Source organism: Bos mutus, chromosome 13 (genome assembly GCF_027580195.1).
Source record: "Bos mutus isolate GX-2022 chromosome 13, NWIPB_WYAK_1.1, whole genome shotgun sequence".
Taxonomy (NCBI): Eukaryota; Metazoa; Chordata; class Mammalia; order Artiodactyla; family Bovidae; genus Bos; species Bos mutus.
The window spans coordinates 57,994,192-58,011,390 of NC_091629.1; the positions used below are offsets into that span (position 1 = coordinate 57,994,192).

The window sequence follows — 17,199 nt, forward strand, 5'->3', positions numbered from 1 at the left end:
CTATTCAGTCTTGTTCATCTCTTCCATTAGCACGGTAAAAACCATTTATGGGCAGAGCGATACCCAAGGACACGCAGCTGGTCAGCCTTCTGGATCACATCCAAGGCACTTGAGTGAGAAACCACCACTCTCTTTTTTCTCTTAGTTGTGGTAAAATACACATAACATTGACCATTGATCATTTTAAGTGGGCAGTTCAGTAGTGTCCCGTACTTTCACATTATTATGCAACATCACCACCATCCGTCTCCCAAACTCTTTTCATCCTCCCAAATGGAAACTCAATACCCGTTAAACGACAGCTCCCCATTCCCCAGCCCCCTCAACCCCAGCAACCACCATTCTACTTTCTGTCTCTGTGAATTTGACTGCTCCAGGTACCTCATGTGAATGGAATCACACACTCTGTGTCTTGCTGTGATGGTTTATTGCATTCAGCACAATGTCCTCAAGGTTCAGCTTGTGCCAGAATTCCCTTCCCTTAGGGCTGGACACTGTCCTCTTGTAAGTATCGACCGTATTTTATCTGCTCACCCATTGGTGGGCACGTGGGTTGCGTCCACCTTTTCGGCTTCCGTGAATAATGCTGCTATGAACGAGTATAAACTCACAAGTAGAATTGATGGACCATATGGTAATTCTAATTTTAATTTCTTGAGGCCCCACCATACCGTTTTCTATCGTGGCTGCGCTATTTTACATTCCACCGACATTTCAGTCTCACCACATCCTCACCCACAGTTGTTATTTTTCATTCTTCCTTCCTTTTCTTCCTCCCTCCCTCCCTCCCTCTCTTTCCTTCTCTCCTCCTTTCTTTCTACAATAGCTGTACCAGTGGTTGTGGATCTCCTCTCTTTTGTGGTGGTTTTGTTTCACAATATGTGTGAGTCACTCAGTTGTATCCGACTCTTTGTGACCTCACGGACTGTAACCTGCCAGGCTCCTCTGTCCATGGAATCTTCCAGGCAAGAATACTGGAGTGGGTAGCCATTCCCTTCTCCAGGGAATCTTCCCCACCCAGATCTCCTGCATTGCAGGCAGATTCTTTACTGTCTGAGACACCAGGGAAGTACCTATATATGGTGAAATGCACCCTTTTTAGTGTGCAGTTCTATGGTAAGTGCATGTTATTGTACAAACACCACAGTCAACGTGTAGAATGGTTTCATAACCTCCCTAAGTTCTCTCGTGTAATCTATTTGTAGTTAACTCCTTGTCCCACCCACAACCCTGGAAGCAGCGGATGTATTTTCAGTCCCTATAGCTTTACCTTTTCCAGAACATTATATAAATGGAGTCCTATAGCTTATAGACTTTTGAATAGAATTCATTCACTTAACACAATGCATTTGCGATTGACACATGTTGGGTATATCAGTGCACTATCACAGCCAGGAAATTGATGTAAATGCAGTAGACAGACCTAACCCAGGCTTGCTCAGCTCTTCCTGCACTCATTTGTGTTTGTGTGTTCCATCACCGTGATCATCTCTCGTGTTATCTGCCCCTCTCCCCACAGTCCCATCCCTAATCCCTAGAAAATCACAGATCATTCTCCACTTCTGCAGTTTTATTGTTTCAAGAATGTTATGTGAGTAAGGACCCCACAGTATGTAACCTTTCAAGATGGACTTTTTTTCATTCAGGATAATGCTGTGGAGATCCATCCAAGTTGTTGCAGGTGTAACAGTTCCTTTTATAAATTAAAAATTATTACAGATTCACAGAAAATTCCAAAAAAATGTAATAGAGGTCCTGTATCTCGTTCTCTCAGTCCCTGCCCCCGAAGGGTAACATCTTGCATAACTATATTCCAATGTCAGAACCACTTGTAGATCCATGTAACCACGATCAAGATACAGAAGTGTTCCATCATCCCAGGCTCGCAAATGCTGTTTATAGCCATGCCCACACCCTCTTTCCTCTGACCCCTAACCCCTGGCAACCCATCTCCATTTATATATTTTTGTTATTTCAACAGTGTTATACTGTATAAATGGAATCATACAATATGTACCATTTCAAACCTGGTGCTTCCCCCCACTCACTCAAAAGAATGCTTTGATACCCATCCAGTTGTTGTGGGTATCAATAATTTGTTCCTTTTTGGCTGAGTATTATTCCATGGTATGGATGTGCCGTGATTTGTTTAACCATTCACCCACTGAAGAACATTTGGGTTGTTTCTCATGTAGGGCTGTTACAAATAAGGCTGGCAGGAGCACTCATGTACAGGTTTTACAGGGACATAGTTTAATGTCTCTGTAATAAATGTCAAGGAGGATGATTGCTAGATCATATGGTAAGTATGTGTTTAGTTTTTCTAAGGAACCGCCAATCTATTTTCCAGAGGGACTGTATCATTTTACATTCCCATCAGCAAGGTTTGAAGGGTCTAGCTTCTCTGCATCCTGACCTGCTTCTAGTATGGTCACTAACTTTTAATTAGCTGGCATAAAATGGATGCACGGTGCTTTTAACTTACATTTCCCTACTGGCTATTGATGAGGAGCATACTTTAATGTGTTTATTTGCCATCTCTGTATGCTCTGTGGTGAAATGTATGTTCACATCTGCTCATTTTCAACTGGATTGTTTGTTTTTTCACTGTTGAGTTTTGAGCATTCTTATACAGACTAGATGAGTCCCTTTGTAAGATGTGTGATTTGCAGATATTTTCTTCCCACATCTGTTTACCTTAAAAAAAAAAAAAAAACACCTTTTTTCCCCTTGTGATGAGAACTCTTAAGATTGATCTGCTTTCTTGTATTTATTTGACTGTGCTGGCTCTCCATTGAGGCACAGGGGGTCTTTTATTGGCCGCATGCAGGGTAAAGTGGAAGGCAGAAAATGTGCTTAATGAGCTGGGATCTGGCTAAGGATATTTCCAAATCATGTGTTAAAGGTGCAACTCGGTGTCTTCTTGCTATTTAAACACACGAGGTGGTAGGGAAATGGCAGCAGTTCTCAAGTGAGCACGTGATGTTGCCTCCTGGAGAGACCTTTGCCAATGTCTGGAGACATTTCTGGTTGTCAGACCTGGAGAGGTTGCCACTGGCATCTAGTTAGTAGGGGCTGGGGAGGCTGCTGAATGTTCTGTAATGGAAAAACCCCTCTCAACACCACCTCCTCCCTCCTGGGACTTCCCTAGTGGTACAAGGGACAAGACTGCACCACCAATGCAGGGGACATGAGTTCCATCCCTGGTCTGGGAAGATTCTGCATGAAGCAACTAAGCCCATGGACCACAACTACTGAGCCCGAATTCTAGAGCCAGGGAGCCGCAGCTACTGAGCCAGTGTGCTGCAGCTACCGAAGCCCACACGTCTAGAGTTCATGCTCCAAAACAAGAGAAGCCATGGCAAGGAGAAGCTCGTGCACTGTAACTAGAGAGTATCCCCTACTCACTGCAATTAGAGAAAGCCTGCATGAAGCAATGAAGACCCCATGCAACCAATAAATAAATAAAAAGAATTATCCTGCTTGAGATGTCAATAGTGCTGAGGTTGAGAAATCCTGAGCTAAAAGGGAGAACTGTTAAATATGAAGGAGCCAGGACTTTGTGGTTGAAAATTCTCAGCCCCTCTACCTGGCAAATGATAGTAAAGTTAAAGAGTGGTTTCCCAGCAAAGCTCAAATCTAGAGCAGCACCAGAAAAACATGGTCCAAAGGAAAGTGAGAATGTAACTATCAAATCTTTTGTGTGCATCTCAGGAAGATTTCAGACAATGCAGCAGAGTAGTCTTCAGTCAGATAAAAGACCTCAAAAGAAATGATGGGTGTGCCTCACAGATCCTCTGAATCAAGCAAGAGGAATCCCAGAAAGCTCAAGGGTGTTGACTGTTAGCCAGTTCAGCAGAAGCTTAAGAGAAAGGCTTCAGTTCAGTTCAGTTCAGTCGATCAGTCGTGTCTGACTCTTTGCGACCCCATGAATTGCACGCCAGGCCTCCCTGTCCATCACCAACTCCCAGGAGTTCACTCAAACTCATGTCCATCCAGTCGGTGATGCCATCTCATCCTCTGTTGTCCCCTTCTCCTCCTGCCCCCAATCCCTCCCAGAATCAGGGTCAGTGAGTCAACTTTTCGCATGAGGTGGCCAAAGTACTGGAGTTTCAGCTTTAGCATCATTCTTTCTGAAGAACACCCAGGGCTGATCTCCTTCAGAATGGACTGGTTGGATTTCCTTGCAGTCCAAGGGACTCTCAAGAGTCTTCTCCAACACCACAGTTCAAAAGCATCAATTCTTCAGTGCTCAGCCTTCTTCACAGTCCAACTCTCACATCCATACATGACCACAGGAGAAACCATAGCCTTGACTAGACGGACCTTTGTTGGCAAGGTAATGTCTCTGCTTTTGAATATGCTATCTAGGTTGGTCATAACTTTCCTTCCAAGGAGTAAGCGTCTTTTAATTTCATGGCTGCAATCACCATCTGCAGTGATTTTGGAGCCCCCAAAAATAAAGTCTGACACTGTTTCCACTGTTTCCCCATCTATTTCTCATGAAGTGATGGGACCAGATGCCATGATCTTCGTTTTCTGAATGTTGAGCTTTAAGCCAACTTTTTCACTCTTCTCTTTCACTTTCATCAAGAGGCTCTTTAGTTCCTCTTCACTTTCTGCCATAAGGGTGGTGTCATCTGCATATCCGAGGTTATTGATATTTCTCCCGGCAATAGCTTTTGTCTAATAGCGTGGACCTGAATAAGACTCAGAGTGACCCACAAGATCTTAAAAGGATTCTATATCCAGAAGTATTCCCACTTGGACTCACAGGGTTAAAGAGAACATAAAATAAGGATTTCTGGTTCTGAACAAGATGGAGTAGATGCATTCCTCTCTACCCCACCCCCTCATTGAGTGTGCGCATGCTGTCGTGAAACCCCATGGACTGTAGCCTGCCAGGCTCCTGTGTCCTTGGATTCTCCAGGCAAGCATCCAGGAGTGGGTTGCCATTTCCTACTCCAGGGGATCTTCCTGACCCAGGGATGGAACCCAGGTCTCCTGCATTGGCAGGTGGATTCTTTACTACTGAGCCACTAGGGAAGCCCCACCTCTCTTACTAAATGCAGTTTAAAATGCTGGGCAGGCTATATGTGAGACAGCAAAAGAGACACAGATGTAAAGAACAGTCTTTTGGACTCTGTGGGAGAAGGCGAGAGTGGGATGATTTGACAGAATAGCATTGAAACGTGTATTATCATATCTGAAACAGATCGCCAGTCCAGGTTCGATGCATGAGACAGGGTGATCAAGGCTGGTGCACTGGGATGACCCTGAGGGATGGGGTGGGGAGGGAGGTGGGAGGGGGGTTCAGGATGGAGGACACATGTACACCCATGGCTGATTTACGTCAACGTATGGCAAAAACCACGACAATATTGTAAAGTAATTAGCCTCCAATTAAAATAAATTAATTTAAAAAAATGCTGGGCAGGGACTTCCCTGATGGTCCAGTGGGTAAGACTTCGCCCTCCCAGTGCAGGAGGCCCAGGTTCGAGGCTTCTATTCACAGCTTTTTCAAAGCATTTTGAGCTTCTGGTGCACTTCCCAGTCTAGGTCAGTCCACTGCCACTCCCACACTTCAAAGTGCTGTTACACTGCAGCCTACCCACACTCAAACCCCTACACGTGCTAATTTAGCAGTTTAAAACGAGAAATGTTTACCATCTCAAAGGTTCTGGCATCAGGAATCCAGGACTGTTCCAGCTGGGTGGTTCTGCCTCAGTCACTGCTGAAGCTGCAGCCAAGCTACTGGCCAAGGTTCCAGTCATCTTAAGGCTCTACTGGGGCCAGTAAGTCAGTTTCCATGATCACTCATGGGATTGCTGGCTGGCCTCTGTTGTTCATTGGCTGTTGGCTGGAACTTCAGTTCCTTGCCATGTGGGCCTCTCTATAGGGCTGTTGAAAACATAATAGTTGGCTTCCCCCAGAGTGAGTGATCCAAACAACAGGGAGAATACACACCCGTGATGGAAGTTGTGGTCTTTTAAAATTTTTATGGACATGATGTACCATCTGCCATGTTTTATTGGTCACACAGAATAACTTTGATAGAGTGCAGAAGAAAACTATACGAAAGTATGAATAACAGAGGCAAGGAACAGTGGGAGCTTTTTTGGTGGCTGGTTGCAACATTTCAATTTTATTCAGTCAAGATATTTTTCTAATTTCCTTTTGGACTTTATCTTTGACTCGTGGGTTATTTGGAAGTCTTGTGTTTTATTTCAAGTATTGGGGTGTTTCCCAGATCTCTTTCTGTTGTTATTTATATTTTCATTCTTTTATAGTCACAAAATATGTTTTTTATGATTTAAATTCTTTTAAATTGAGGTTTGTTTTATGGCCCAGAAGATGATGTATCTTGGTGAATGTTTTTGCGCAGTTGAAAAGAATGTTTACTCTGCTGGTAAAGTGCTATAAAAATGTCAATCAGAACAGCTAGTTAATAGGGTTCTGGATTTCTGTATTCTTACTTTTTCTTTCTGTCTACTTGTTTCATTGATTACTGAGAGAGAAGCTTTGAATCCGCTAACAGTATTATGGATTTGCCTTTTTTATTTTAGGTCTATTTTTAGCTCATGTTTTTGAAGCTCTGTTACTAGATGTACACATACACATTTATGATTGCCAAGTCTTCTTGCTGAAATGAACAACCTTTTATCATTAGGAAATGTTCCTCTTCATCCCTGGTGACAATCCTTCTTTTGAAGTCTACTTTTAAGAATTGTTATTTATTTATGTACTATTTTGGGCTGTGCTGGGTTTTAGTTGCTGCAAGCGGGCTTTCTCTAGTTGCAGTGTGCAGGCTTCTCATTGCAGCGGTTTCTCTTGCTTCGGAGCACAGGCTCTAGGCACGTGGGCTTCAGTAGTTGCAACACGTGGCTCAGCAGTTCTGGCACATGGACTTAGGTGCTCTGCAGCATGCGCAATCTTCCCAGACCAGGGATCGACACTTTTAGTGTCCCCTGCATTAGCAGGTGGATTCCTACCCACTGCACCACCAGGGAAGTCCTAGCCACTGGTATTTAATATTTTTTTGGATTCTGTACATTTCTTGGCTCTGTGGTCCTTTCATTATTTTTGGAAAATTATTGACCATTATTTCTACTAATAGTGTGTGTGTGTGTGTGTGTATCTCTATCTCGGAGTCAAATTATGCAGATGTTAGCTTTGGATCTTTTAGGCTTTTAAAAATGTTTATTTGCCTGCACCAGTCTTACTTGTGGCACTCAGGATCTTTGATCTTCACTGTGGCACTCGAGATCTTTAGTTGCAGCATTCAAACTCTTAGTTGCAGCAAGTGGGGTCTAGTTCCCAGACCAGGCACTGAATCCAGGCCCCCTACATTGGGAGTGCAGGGCCTTAGCCACTGGGCCACATGGGACGTCCCTCTTGGGTTTCTTTGTTTGGTTTCACTTTTTTCTGTTTCCATTTGGGTAGTCTCCCTTGACCGATCGTAAAGTGTACTGATTCTTTCCTCAGCTGTGTTGATTTTACTGATAAGGCTGCCAAGGCATTCTTCGTCTCTCTTACATGTTTTAAAAATTTCTAGACTTTTCCATATGACTCCTTTTTATAGTCCTCTTCTCTCTGCTAACAGTCCCTTTCTGTTTTTTGTACGCTGTCCATATTTTTCAACACAGTCTTTCACATACTGTTATGGTTGTTTTAAATGTTCTGGCAGATAACTCCAGAGAGTTATCAAGTCTGGAATCTGGTTCTGTTGATTGCTTTGTCTCTTGACAAATAGGTTTTTTTTTGTTTTTGTTATGTTCCTTTTTATGTGTGTGTTGTAACTTTTTAAATTTCTGGACATAATGTGTAGAACAGTAAAGACTGAGCTCAGTAATATTTTTGCTTGGAAATCTCTCTCTCTTCTTCTTAGGCTGTTAGTGTAGAGAATTGAGTCAATCTTGTCAGGAGTTGAACAAACTTTGGTTTTGGTTTGTTTTGTTTCTGATTACTTTTAGTGTTTGTGACTCCCACGGATTCTATCCTCTCATATCCTCTCGTAGCCAGCGCCGGGCCTTTAGCAATAAAACTTGTAGCTGAACTCATCTTACCTGTTTGCATGGAGACATTGCCTTTCTCCAACTTCATGGGTGTGCCAGTGCCTATATCCTGCTTCTTGGAGGCGACTGCCCTTCTTTGGAATGCAGGTTAATCAGTTGCTGGGCAACCTCAGCTCACTGATGGGGTCAACAAAATCAACAATTTTACAAATTACTTAACAGTTAAAAAAATTGTTTTTAGTGTGGTAGGATGCTCTTCCCAGCTTTCAGCATCCTAGATGGAAGCCAGAAGTCTAAGCCATCTACTCTCTCACTGCTCCTTTCAACTCCTGCTGTCCACCCTTAGGTCTGCTGCCTGGGCCTTCCTCTCGGCTGAAACCCTTCCAGCTTCAGTTCAGTTGCTCAGTCGTGTCTGACTCTTTGCAACCCCATGAACTGCAGCATGCCAGGCCTCTTTGTCCATCACCAACTCCCAGAGTTTACTCAAACTCATGTCCATTGAGCTGGTGATGCCATCCAACCATCTCATCCTCTGTTGTCCCCTTCTCCTCCCGCCTTCAATCTTTCCCAGCATCAGGGTCTTTTCAAATGAGTCAATTCTTCACATCAGGTGGCCAAAGTATTGGAGTTTCAGCTTCAGCATCAGTCCTTCCAATGAATATTCAGGACTGATTTCCTTTGGGATGGACTGGTTGGATCTCCTTGCAGTCCAAGGGACTCTCAAGAGTCTTCTCTAACACCACAGTTCAAAAGCATCAATTCTTCGGTGCTCAGCTTTCTTTATAGTCCAACTCTCACATCCATACATGACTACTGGTAAAACCATAGCTTTGACTAGTCGGACCTGACGGACCTTTGTTGGCAAAGGCCGTTCCAGCTTAGCTCCTGAATTATTTCTAACCTGGATGTTCCCACCCTCCCCCCCACCCTTTTATGTGGCAGATACCTGACAAAGAGAAGTGACAAGAGAGGTTCCTGATCTGTTACCATGCTTCGGACAGCTCAAAATAATCCGTGCATTCCTGTTCCCAAGGATAGGCCTGAAAAGGGGGAGCTGATCTCTTAGCCACTGTACTTCAGATTGGCCTCATTCCTCTGTGCTCGAAACTGGGACCAAGTATCTACTCCATCCATTAATGAGGAATAAGAATGAAACTGACCAAAATATTTCTAGGAAGATGAAAACTGCAACAGGATAAAAGGGGAACAGACTGGGAGTTGTGGTTTTAAGCACAGGCTATGGAGCCCTGTGCTGTGCTCAGTCGTGTCTGACTCGTTGCGACCCCTTGTACTGTAGCCCACCAGGCTCCTCTGTCCATGGGATTTCCCAGGCAAGGATACTGGAGCAGGTGACCATTTCCTGCTCCATGGGATCTTCCCCCAGGGATTTAGAACTCATGTCTCTTGGGTCTCCTTCACTGCAGACGGATTCTTTACTGCTGAGCCACCCTGGCTTTAAATTCTTGCTCCATCACTTAGTTGGACAAGTCCCTTCACCTTTCTATGTCTCAGTTTCTGTACCTGTAAAATGGATGTGAAAACAGCATTTCTTCACAGGATTATTTCGAGGATTAAAAGAGTTAATACATGCAAAGCACTTAGAACAGTGACAGGCACATAATAAGCTCTATGGAAGATTAGAGCGTACTTCTATAATTTTAGAAATTTGTGGAAGAAAGCAGTTGCCTGTGTTTCTCAGGAGCAATTGCAATCTAAACAGCTAATGTTTGCTGAGCATCTCCAGAGTGCCCGAGCCCTGCACTTAGCATTTTTTATGTATTATCTCACAGGAGGTAGGGATTAATTATTCCTACCTAATAGGCAAAGAAAGCAAGGATCAGAGAAATTGTTTACACAGCTGGCTAGACACCAGAGCTAGGTTTACAACCCAAGAGGGCCTGGTTCCCAGGCCTGTGCTCCTAACTACTGCACTTGTTGCTGGCCACAAACTAGTTTCCTTGCTTGTAAAATAATGGGAAAGTTGCTTGCTGTACTTATTTCTCAGGATGGTTTGGATATCTCAGTACAATAGGAGAGGCAGAACTTTAGGTATTTGTACAGAGTGCTGGTCCCCTGACAGAGAAGCCTGAATGGGTCACAACTCTTCACAACCCCCACCACCCCCACCGCCCCACTTCTGCCTCCTGTATGCCCTTCCCCCTCTTCTCCGCCTGTTGAACTCATTTAAGACTCAGCTCAGATACCAGCACCTGCATTTCGTTCTAACAAAGGAGGGATTTAAGCTTAGATATCAGCACCGGGATTTCATTCTAACAAAGGGTGGCACAGCAGACCTGTGTGTTTCTTAAACATTTATTTATTTTAAATTGAAGGATAATTGCTTTACAATATTGTGTTGGTTTCCGTCAAACACTTTAACATGATCAGCCATAGGTATACATGTATCCCCTCCCGCTTGACTCCCCCCTCCCTCTTCCCTCCCCATTCCACCTCTCTCAGACCTGCATGTTGAAATGACCATGTGGGTCATTGATTAGCGCTCTGGACTCTACAGTGATGACTGACTGGTGTGGGGGATGGAGCGTAGCAGGACCAGAGGACCAGAAAACCAGAGAGAATGGAGCCGAGCGAGGGTCGGTGGTGGAAACGGAGACGAAAGGTGGATTGCAAAGATTATTTGGGAGAGAGAATCAACAGTTAATGGAGATGTATTTTAATGTGGGCAGCGAAGGACAGGGAGAAGGCAGGGATGACTCCTAGTTTCTGGTCTGCTCGTGGATGTTTGTTGAATGAAGGATCGAGTAACCCCACGGCAGAAGCATCTCTGACCGACGCCCCCCACCCCGCCCCGAACCGGGAGGTTTCTGGATCTACATGCCGGCGCCGGGTGGAAGGGAGGAGGAGAATGAGAATGAGCACAGAGCCTCGGTCCAGGAGGAGCTTCTGGCCCTGGTGTGAGCCAGGAGGCACCGCGAGAGGGGCAAGCCTTTCCCTTCTGGGCCCACGGTTTCCGCCTCACTCCTCCACCCGCGCCGGGCGGGACGCGCAGCGCCCCTCTCGGCACTCTGGAGGACTTGGCTCCCCGCCGGCGTCTGGGGGCGCGGCGCAGCGGCCCACCCCTCCACCCCCGACCCGCCCTGTCCCGGCGCCCACCCCGCCCAGTGCTCTGGAAAGCTGGGCGGCGGCTCTGATCGTCCCGGAGCCAGGAACCGTGGGCTGCAGGGGTGAGTCCCAGGGGCAGGGAGCCCCCGCCGCTGTGCACCTGCCTTGATGCGCGGCCGCGGGTCGCCAGACCCTTTTCCCGCGTGAGCGCCTTCTCGAGAGGTGCGCGCCTCAAAGTGCGGAGCGTGGCCGAGGGTGCCGGGGAGTCAGTCCGGGTGCCGCGCGCGGAGGTTGCGTCGGGGACTCCCGGGGGAGTCGGGGAGCAGGGGTTGTGGGGGGCCGTGTCCCCGCGGACCGGCGGGGCGCAGCAAGTGTCCGGGATCGCGCGGAGTCGGGCGGAGCATCCAGGGGGTCCGGCGGGTGGCGGGGCGGCGGGACGCGTGCCGGGAACTTTTTGTCCGCGCTGGAACTACAAGCGCCCGCGCCCGCGGGGGTTCCCGGCGGCCGCCCGGCGCCCAGCAAGGAGCGCGTGTGCCCGCCGCCGCCCTTCCCCCACTTCCGCCCGCCGGCGCTTCCTCGTTCCCGGCTCCCGGGGCCCGTCCGTCCCGGGGGAGACCCGGCGGCGCAGCCCCACCCCGGTCGGCGCGGCCCGCTCCCACGCCCCCGCCGCCGCGCCGGAGCGGACAGCCTGAGTCAGCGGGGGCGCCGGGCGCGGCAGGTAGGGGCTCCGCGGGGCGGGCGCAGGTGCCGCGAGAGGCCGGGGGGCCGGGTAGAGGGAGGCGAGCGCGAGTGCAGCCCCCGGAGCCCCCCTCCGTCTTCCCCGCTTGCTCCAGGGTCGCGGCGTGTCCCCTTTTAGGGAATTCTTTCGCTCGCACTGACTCCACTGCGGGTGGGGCAGGACCGAGAGGGAGCTCTCTGCACCACGGGCCGGGCCCCTGGCCGCCTCCGACCCCCCCCCGCAGCCCAAACCTTTTCAGCTCCCTCCACCCCTCTTCCCTGCACCTTCAGTTACGTAAACAACCCCCTTTCCTACTCCGGCGCTTAGCTCCGCTGCGCCCCGGGCGGGCAGCCCCCGCCAGTCTCCGGAGATTGAGGGGGCTAGGGGGAAACAGAGGGGGCGCCCCGGAGCCTGTGGTCCCCTCCAGCTCCCCAACCCTCTTGCTGGCCCTTCCCCGCCCTCGCCGCCCCCCACCCCCCACCCCCCACCTCGCGGGAGCAGACAGCCCCAGGGGCCCTGGGTATTTTTAGCGCTGTGACCTGGGCGGCAGCACTAAGAGCCTTTCCCAGGAATCAACGTCAGCGTCTCCCTCCTCCGCTGCCCCCTCTGGCCACATGGTCTCCCCACACTTCCTTGGCCCTGCCTGGCTCCTCTGGGGATTAGGATCGCTCGTGGCCCACCCTCAGCGCCCGGTGGACTGGCCAGGGTCTCGGATATGCCGAGTCCAGATGAGGCGGGGAAGGCAATCTGCGGAGGATGACGAACTGGTCCTCCAGCTAGATACTGCCTTGCCTCCGGTGATGGGCTCAGGAAGGGATGCGGAGCGAATCGGAGTGAAGGGGGTTCTGGAAAGCTCTCAGCACGGGGGGCCAGAGGGCCTGGGCTGAATCGCACGCTTCCAGTTGCTACTTGCTGACTAGTGGGGAGATCGGCCAGTGAGATGTGTCAAAGGAGAGGAGCTCAAATAAAGAGCTGTGGGAGGCAGAGAAGAGATGATGTCCTCTAAATAGCTCGGGGACCGCAGCCTTCCTTTTTTACAGAACACCCTCAGGAGCTGTGCCTTGTGTTTAGAGGCAGGTAGGAAGACGATGCCATTTTCAGATGCGGAGACTGAGGCTAGAAAGATGTCTTCCTTAGGGACAGAGCCAAGTCTAGAAGTCAAGTCTGTGACTTAAGAGCAGGGTTTGGAGGGGATGCCGGTGATAGTGTGTGTGTGTATAGAGAGAGAGTAGGAGGCGGGTGCTTTAGCTTTTGTCTGGGTTTTAAAGGATGGCCGGGGCGGGGACCGGAGTTGCAGCAGTGGAGGAAGGGACCTTCCTTCTGAGATCTCTATTCTGTCCTCTTCCCCCGCCTTTGGAGGAGAGGCTGGGTTCATTAAGTGGAAAAAATACCTCCCCCATTTGAGCTGAGCCAGCCTCTCCAGCCCCTCTCTGAAGGGCATGATCCTGAGATGTGGCCATTGGCTGTGTTCCCTGAATACAGAGGAGCCTCTCTTGCTGTGCCTGGAACTAACATCCCCTTTGTGGAGCTAGGGTCAGCCCTGCCTCTGCGTGAGACTTGAACTTTGTGGTAGTGGGACTTTGTTTCAGGGAAGGGAAAGAGGGAGTCGAGTCCAGGAGTGTCCAGGCTGCAGCCAGAGGCCCCACTGCTGGGATCCTGGCTGCAGGGGGGCTCCCCAAGACCAGGCCCCCAACAGTCCCCTCTCCAATTCACAGCTCTCCTTGCTCTTCCAGGAGCTGATATGGACCCAAATCCTCGGGCAGCCTTGGAGCGCCAGCAGCTCCGGCTTCGGGAGCGGCAGAAATTCTTCGAGGACATTTTACAGCCTGAGACGGAGTTTGTCTTCCCCCTGTCCCACCTGCATCCTGAGTCGCACAGACGTGAGTTCTGAGTCCTGGGAAGAGGCACTGGGGCAGGGCAGGGAGGAAGAAGTCCCATAGTCCTGGACCTTGGTCCCTCCCCGCTGGTTTTCTTGGCCCTTTAAACATCTATCTCCTTACCTGACAGATGTCTCTGACCATCCAATCAGTGCTGGCCTGGCTCCTCCCGACTTGCCCCCTTCTTGATATGCAGCCCCCATAGGTAGTATCTCATCCATGGAGGTGAATGTGGACACACTTGAGCAAGTGGAGCTTATCGACCTGGGGGATCAAGATGGAGCAGATGTGTTCTTGCCTTGTGAAGACCCTCCACCAACTCCCCAGACGTCTGGTATGTCCCTCTGCTTTGGGCCCATGGGCACTGGTCGGTCAGAGCTGGATGTCAAAGCTGGGCTGGGGAAGTCTGCACGGAGGGGCTGGGCATGAGCTTTTCCACCCACGAAGCACCTGCTTGTCCTGATTTTAGGGAAGTTGACCTTGGGGGAAGCTGGGTTACGGATTCCTAATCCAAACCTCTCAGAAGGCCCAACTGCCTTAGTCTTCTTCAATTTTTTATTTTTGAAATCAATGTAATTAGTTAACATAATAAATAATGTAAAAATATGATCTTTAGATTAGACAACTGAAGCAGTTTTAGTCATTTAATATTTATTTAGCACTTTATTAGGTTTCTAATACCATGCTTAAGAATTCTACATGTATTATCTCAATCCTTACTATGTCCTATTAGGGCAGGTGGGGTTATTCCCACCTTATAAGGAAAGACATTAGAGGGACTTCCCTGGTGATCCAGTGGTTAAGATTCTGTGTGTTCCACTGCAGGGGGAATGGGTTTGAACCCTGGTTGGGGAACTAAGATCTCGCATGTCATACTATATATATACATATATATATATGTATATAGTCACAGAGACGAAAAGTGGAAAAGCTGAATTCAAACCATGGCTGTCTTGACTCCAAAGTCCACATGCTTAACCTATAAGATATTAATGGATACTGCTGCTGCTAAGTCGCTTTAGTCGTGTCTGACTGTGTGCGACCCCATAGCCGGCAGCCCACCAGGCTCCCCCGTCCCTGGGATTCTCCAGGCAAGAACACTGGAGTGGGTTGCCATTTCCTTCTCCAATGCATGAAAGTGAGAAGTGAAAGTGAAGTCGCTCAGTCGGGTCCGACTCCTGGTGACCCCATGGACTGCAGCCCACCAGGCTCCTCCGTCCATGGGATTTTCCAGGCAAGAGTACTGGAGTGGGGTGCCATTGCCTTCTCTGATTAATGGATACTATCTTACTTTAAAAGTGCTGCTATTATTGATGGCATATTATGTGCCAGACATTTTATAAACATTCTCAGATTTTGTCTTGAGAACCCCTCTGGAATGTCAGTACCCCCTTTTTACAGAAGAGGAGCAGAGTCCTTGAGAGGGGGAGGTGACTTGCCCAAAGCTCCTCAGTAGCAAGGAAGTGAAGTGACGTAGCTAGAACTTGAACTTGCAACTTGATTGATTCGACTCTAGAGCTTAGTGAAGTGAGGGGTACTGGGAGCCAGGAGACTGGCAGGGTGACTGGCCAAGTCCCTGGGCCTCAGTGTCTCCCAGCCACATCCTCTCCAAGAGTCCTCTGAACCCCTGTGTGTGGCCATGACCGGCTCTTCTCTCTGGGCAGGGGTGGACGAGCGTCCCGAGGAGCCGAGCCTGCCAGTGCCCACGCCAGACAGGACGACGTCTCGTACTTCCTCCTTGTCCTCCAACTCCTCCACCAACCCACACAGCGCTGATGCCAGTGACGGCGGAGCAGACACGCCCCTGGCACAGTCTGACGAGGAGGAGGATGGAGGCCATGATGGCGGGGCAGAGCCCGGAGCCTGCAGCTAGCAGCGGGCCCCCACCTACAGACTGTGTGAGCTGCCTCGTCTCCACTGGAGACCCCAGGCCTGGCCAGAGCCCTTTGGAGAAGACCAGACTCTTTAGTGCAGTAGGCACCAAGGGGAGGAAAGGAGGGTGGGATGGTGTGCCTTCCTGGGAATTAACCTGCTCCTGCTTTACTGCTAACCTTCCCCTGCTGCATCCTTCTGCTATTCGTTAGAATATTTGGAATTAGCTGGGCATTTGGAATATAGTTTTGAACAAGATAGGTGCCCTGCTTTCAAGGGGGAGAAAAAATCAAGAAAATACCATGGTTTTGGCTTACTGCTGAAGTGGGGCCCACGAGTGAGGAGATGGAAGATGAGCTAGGACGAGACGCCACTGCTTTTCTTAGCGCGCTTCCCTCCTCCAGACTTCCTGAGTCTCCTAAACTCCTTAACCCTCCCAGGGAGATGGCCCTGCAGCCATCCTGCTTCCTTCCGTCCTTTCTGGAACAGGGCACGGCGTGAATAATAAACAGATAACGACATACCAATCATTCCCATTCATCTTTCACATCGGACAGATACCAAACCAATATATTTCTTTAGCTCTCTGGTAGTGGTGTAGTCGCTAAGTCTTGTCTGACTCTTTGTGACCCCATGGACTGTAGCCCACCAGGCTCCCCTGTCCATGGGACTTTCCAGGCCAGAATACAGGAGTGGGTTGCCATTCCCTTCTCCAGAGGACCTTCCCCACCCAGGGATTGAACTGGGTCCCCTGCACTGGCAGGCAGATTCTTTACCGACTGAGCCACCAGGGAAGCCCATATTCCCATCATTCACTTGCTTTGTTTATTCCAGGAGTTATTTGGAATTAGCTGGACATTTGGAATACAGTTTCGAACACGATAGGCTTCCTGCCTTCAGGGAGGAGAAAATCAAGAAAATACCACAGTTCTGAGCGTAATGAGTAGCATGATGAGGAGCTCTTCTGTTACCAGAAAAGAGGGGCATCTTAGTCTAGCTCATGTGGTCACTGGAGAGCTGGTTTTCAGGCTGGGATCCAAAGGATAAGAAGGAGTTAGCTGGAGGGGGGGTGTGTGGTGCGGGGGCGGGGGGGGGGGCGCTGTACTCCAGGCAGAAAGAGCAGCTTGGAAGAACTTTAAATGGAGAGAAATAGTCTTGAGGAACTGAAAACCATTCAGCATAGCTGAATTGTTGAATTTGAGCAGGAGATTAGGGAGGATTAAGATCGACAAAGGTCCGATGAGGAAATACTTTAAAGCCTGTATCAAGCTTCAGTTTAATTGCTTGTAAAATATCAGTGACTTAAGATATAAATTTTGTTTCCTCACATAAAAGAAGTCCAAAGTTCTACAGTTATTGGACACCAAGATCCTTTTTGGCTCTTTTTACTCAGCCATCTAAGGCGCATGGCTGGAATTCTCACTGATACCTCCTGTCTAGAATGGCTGTTGAGTCTCTGGTCCTTGAAACTGGTGGAGAGCAGGAGAAGGAATTAGGAATGGGCAAAAGAGGCATGGGTCGCTGTCTGTTCCCACTTTGAGAACCTTTTTTGGAAGTTCTAACCAGTAGTGTCCATTTTCATCTCATTGGCAGAACTTGGTAACATGAGTAATATTTCATTTACAGGTATTTTATAGGGACACAGCATTAGAAG

General features: G+C 48.8%; 1 protein-coding gene across 4 annotated transcripts; it reads left to right on the forward strand.

Moving 5' to 3' along the window:
- The first annotated feature begins 11,067 nt into the window (after positions 1 to 11,067).
- Positions 11,068 to 16,072, forward strand: DBNDD2 (dysbindin domain containing 2). Of its 4 annotated transcripts, none has more exons than XM_070381791.1 (4): positions 11,068 to 11,200; positions 13,530 to 13,676; positions 13,870 to 14,007; positions 15,338 to 16,072. In XM_070381791.1, the coding sequence occupies exons 2-4, from the start codon at positions 13,538 to 13,540 to the stop codon at positions 15,544 to 15,546; spliced, it is 486 nt and encodes a 161-aa protein (XP_070237892.1). In that variant the 5' UTR covers positions 11,068 to 11,200; positions 13,530 to 13,537; the 3' UTR covers positions 15,547 to 16,072. The 4 variants fall into 4 exon arrangements, with proteins under 4 accessions (XP_070237892.1, XP_070237893.1, XP_070237894.1 ...); XM_070381792.1 differs by having other exon boundaries at positions 11,168 to 11,300; XM_070381793.1 differs by lacking the exon at positions 11,068 to 11,200 and adding an exon at positions 11,530 to 11,796.
- The last annotated feature ends 1,127 nt before the right edge of the window (positions 16,073 to 17,199 follow it).